The sequence below is a fragment of the Stegastes partitus genome, unplaced genomic scaffold (genome assembly GCF_000690725.1).
Source record: "Stegastes partitus isolate 25-593 unplaced genomic scaffold, Stegastes_partitus-1.0.2 Scaffold184, whole genome shotgun sequence".
Taxonomy (NCBI): Eukaryota; Metazoa; Chordata; class Actinopteri; family Pomacentridae; genus Stegastes; species Stegastes partitus.
In genome coordinates, this window is record NW_007577915.1 from 152,792 (window position 1) to 156,153 (window position 3,362).

General features: G+C 46.2%; 1 protein-coding gene across 1 annotated transcript in view; it reads left to right on the forward strand.

The window, feature by feature from the left end:
* lpcat3 (lysophosphatidylcholine acyltransferase 3) overlaps positions 1-3,362 on the forward strand; it is a 16,404-nt gene that overhangs the window by 2,398 nt on the left and 10,644 nt on the right. The window contains exons 2-4 of the mRNA XM_008280193.1: positions 72-196; positions 787-880; positions 1,003-1,040. Of these exons, the coding sequence (XP_008278415.1) occupies positions 72-196; positions 787-880; positions 1,003-1,040 (257 nt within the window). The remainder of the gene's footprint in view (positions 1-71; positions 197-786; positions 881-1,002; positions 1,041-3,362) is intronic.

A 3,362-nucleotide genomic window follows, 5' to 3' on the forward strand; every position in this document is an offset into this window, starting at 1 on the left:
TGTGGATGTTGTGTTTCTGTCTGTGTGGATGTTGTGTTCAGGTGCTGCCGGTCTCAGTGGGTAAACTCATTCACGCTGTGTGTCTGCAGGCGCTCAGCTGTACCACTCTGTAGTATGTGTGCTGGTTCAGTTCCTGATGCTGAGGCTGATGGGGAGGACGGTGACGGCGGTCCTGAGCAGCTTTACGTTCCAGATGGTGAGATCCGGTTCAGCTGTTCTACTGTTCTGTTCATGTTTCAGCTGCTCAGGTTCTGTGAACTCATTTATCTGCACTGTGGTTTCTGTGCAGCATAAAGTCCTGCTGCTCTGTAGAACCAGAACCACATGAAGAAGGAGACAGAACTCAGACATGTCTTCTGTCAGCAGGACTCGGAATAAGAGAAATTCTAGACATTTTTAGTTATTTATTTTACGAAAATGGTAAAAATCTGAAATCAACACACCATGTGCCGTCTGCAGTCTAATCCACTCAACATTCCTACCAATACATTTAGAGAGGGGCTGCAAGGTGGCGTGGTGGTTAGCACCAACGCCTCTCTTGCCTTTGGTATGTTTTTGGGATGTTCCCGGCTGATAAATCAGTCTGACCAACAGTCACATGACTTGAGCTGGAGCTGTTTTGACTTTAGTATCCACAGTTTGAGAATTAAAGGTAGTGAAACTGAGTTTTCAACCAGCTGCAGTTTCCCTAATTCAGCAGATTTTCTGTGGGTTCTTTTCAGCTGACGTTTCCCAGACTCTGAACTGTGCTGCTTAGCTGCTGATGTTTGTCGTGTTCTCTTGCAGATCTACCTGCTGGCAGGTTACTACTACACAGCCACTGAGGAGTACGACATCAAGTGGACCATGCCTCACTGTGTCCTCACGCTGAAACTCGTCGGTGGGTTTCATGCCACCCTAGAGACGTTTCCGACATTCGCCCTGCTTCTGTTCAGCAGTGACTCTTACAGTCAGCCTGGTGTCTGTTCAGGTGATTCTGAATCCGGCTGTTTTCTCTTTCAGGTCTGTCTTTTGATTACTACGACGGCGGGAAGGAGCCGGTGAGTCAGCTGATCGCCGGTCAATATATCGATGACGACTCATTTCTGTGCAGGTTTTCATCACCACCAAGTCAATAGATCAGTGACACCAGCGGAGCCTGAACACAACTTTTATTTATAATAATAACAATTCAGTTCTTGGTGAAAAAGTTACTAGTCTGGAGTAAAATATTCNTAGTCCACAGGGTTGATGCTGCTGGTACCAGAGATGTTCTGGTGGTTCTGCAGGTCCACTAACGTGTTCTGGTTCCCCTGCAGGGTATCCGTGTGCGCTGCTGTACCGCCGCCTCCTGTTCTACCAGCCCGCCACAGTGATCCACTTGTTCCACACGGTCTCGGGTCTGGCTCTGGCAGCGTTCAACTTTGGTGAGTCTCTGTCTTGTTGGTTCTGGTTCTGATTCTCATTACATTCTAGTTCTTGAGGGAATTTTTTAACAAATGTGCTCATGAACCTCGTTCTCTGATTTTAAACTGGGTTCAGGGTTCTGCTTACTGGTGGTTCTGTTTGTGTTCTAAGCAGACGTTTGATCTGGATGAAGTTGTTTTGAAGGTCACGAGTCTCTAACGTGGTCATGAAGTCCACGATGGAGTTCTGTTGATACTCATCTAAAGCCAGAAGGTTCTCTGAGGCCGACGGCCCAGAACCCTCACGGTCCGTTTAAAGTTTACGAGAACATAACGTGAAGGAAAGCAGAAGATGATCACGTTACCTGAAAACTACCTGAAACTTTTATTGTAACGGTTCCAGTTAAATGATTGGTTCTGTCAGAGAGCATTGTGTCCGGTTCCGGATCAGATGGTTCGATTCAGAAACAGGATGAGTGGAGAGGTTCCGCTGGACCCAGCAGCAGATCATGCAGTTCTGGTTCTGTTCTAGAAGCTGCGAACTGCTTTTGGCCGTCTTGGTTCTTGTGCAGTGACAGTAAAGTTGGATCGGTGTGATCTGAATCGGGTCGACGGTCGCTTCATGTGCTGATTGAATCCTCTCTGGTGGACGTTTTCTGAGCAGCTGTCGGCTCTGATCAATGTTCTGTGACGTCATTCTGATCCGTTCCAAAGGTCCACAAACTTGTTCCTCTGAGTCCAATGTTGAGGAGAAACTGGAGCAGGTTTGAGTTGATCGTCTGAACGTTGCCGCTGTGGATCACCAGCTGACCTGAAAACCTCCACAGCCCAACTCACTTCTGATGCTCCTCCACCAGACAGTCGGTGGATAAACTGTCCTCACGCGGTTCGTTGTGTCCAACCATCAAACCAAAACCTCCATCCTTCAGAGCTCCAGCCTTCAGAGCTCCAGCTGTCAGAGCTCCAGCCTTCAGAGCTCCAGGCTTCAGAGCTCCAGCCTTCAGAGCTCCAGCCTTCAGAGCTCCAGCCTTCAGAGCTCCAGNAAGCACACTCACATTCACACCTACGGACAATTTACAATCACCAATTAACCTCAGCATGTTTCTGGACTGTGGGAGGAAGCCGGAGAACCCGGAGAGAACTCTGAGGAACTATTGAAGATCAAACCTGAAATGTTCTGTTAGTTCTCATCATGTCACTGATCCAGAACCTGTAGATCAATAATCTGATTATAGATGAGTTGAAATGTGAAAAAAAATAAGGTCATTAACAAAAAACCCGATAAAGCAGAAGAGAACCAGTGATGTGTTCTGACCCACATGTAGCTGCAGGTCACAGGAACACAGACGACACATCAGAACACTTTCAGATGAAGCTCTGGGTCACAGACACGAACAGAAAGTTGTTTAGTTGTTTAACTTTGATAACTGACTGAGCAGGTCTGACAAGTTGCAGCAAAAGACTAAAATATCAGAAGAAAGTCTGATTTAAGCAGAGTTCTGGAGATGAAAATGATTCTCTGAATATAATCAATGACATGGTGAGAAATGACAGAACATTTCAGTTCTTGTCTTTAACAGTTCCTCAGATGTTCAAACAGACTCAGATTTAATGAGAACAAACCTGCTGAACGTGGATAGACGGGCGATTTTTACAGTAAATTATCTCTGAAAGCGTTTCATATATTAACATAAAACTTGGTAAATATCTTTGTAAAATCCATATTTTATGCTGTAAACAAAATTCAGCTAAATCGTACACGGTTGAGCAGAAACTGTTGTGAAGACTTTATGATCTGAGATGAAACGACCCTGATGTGATGTTAGAGTGTGTTGTGTGACAGGAGGGAGTGTGTATTCTGTCTGGACTCGGCTATAACGGCGTGGTGGACGGGAAGCACCAATGGGACGCCTGCGCCAACATGAAGGTGTGGCTGTACGAGACGACGCCGCTGTTTGCAGGAACCATCTCTTCCTT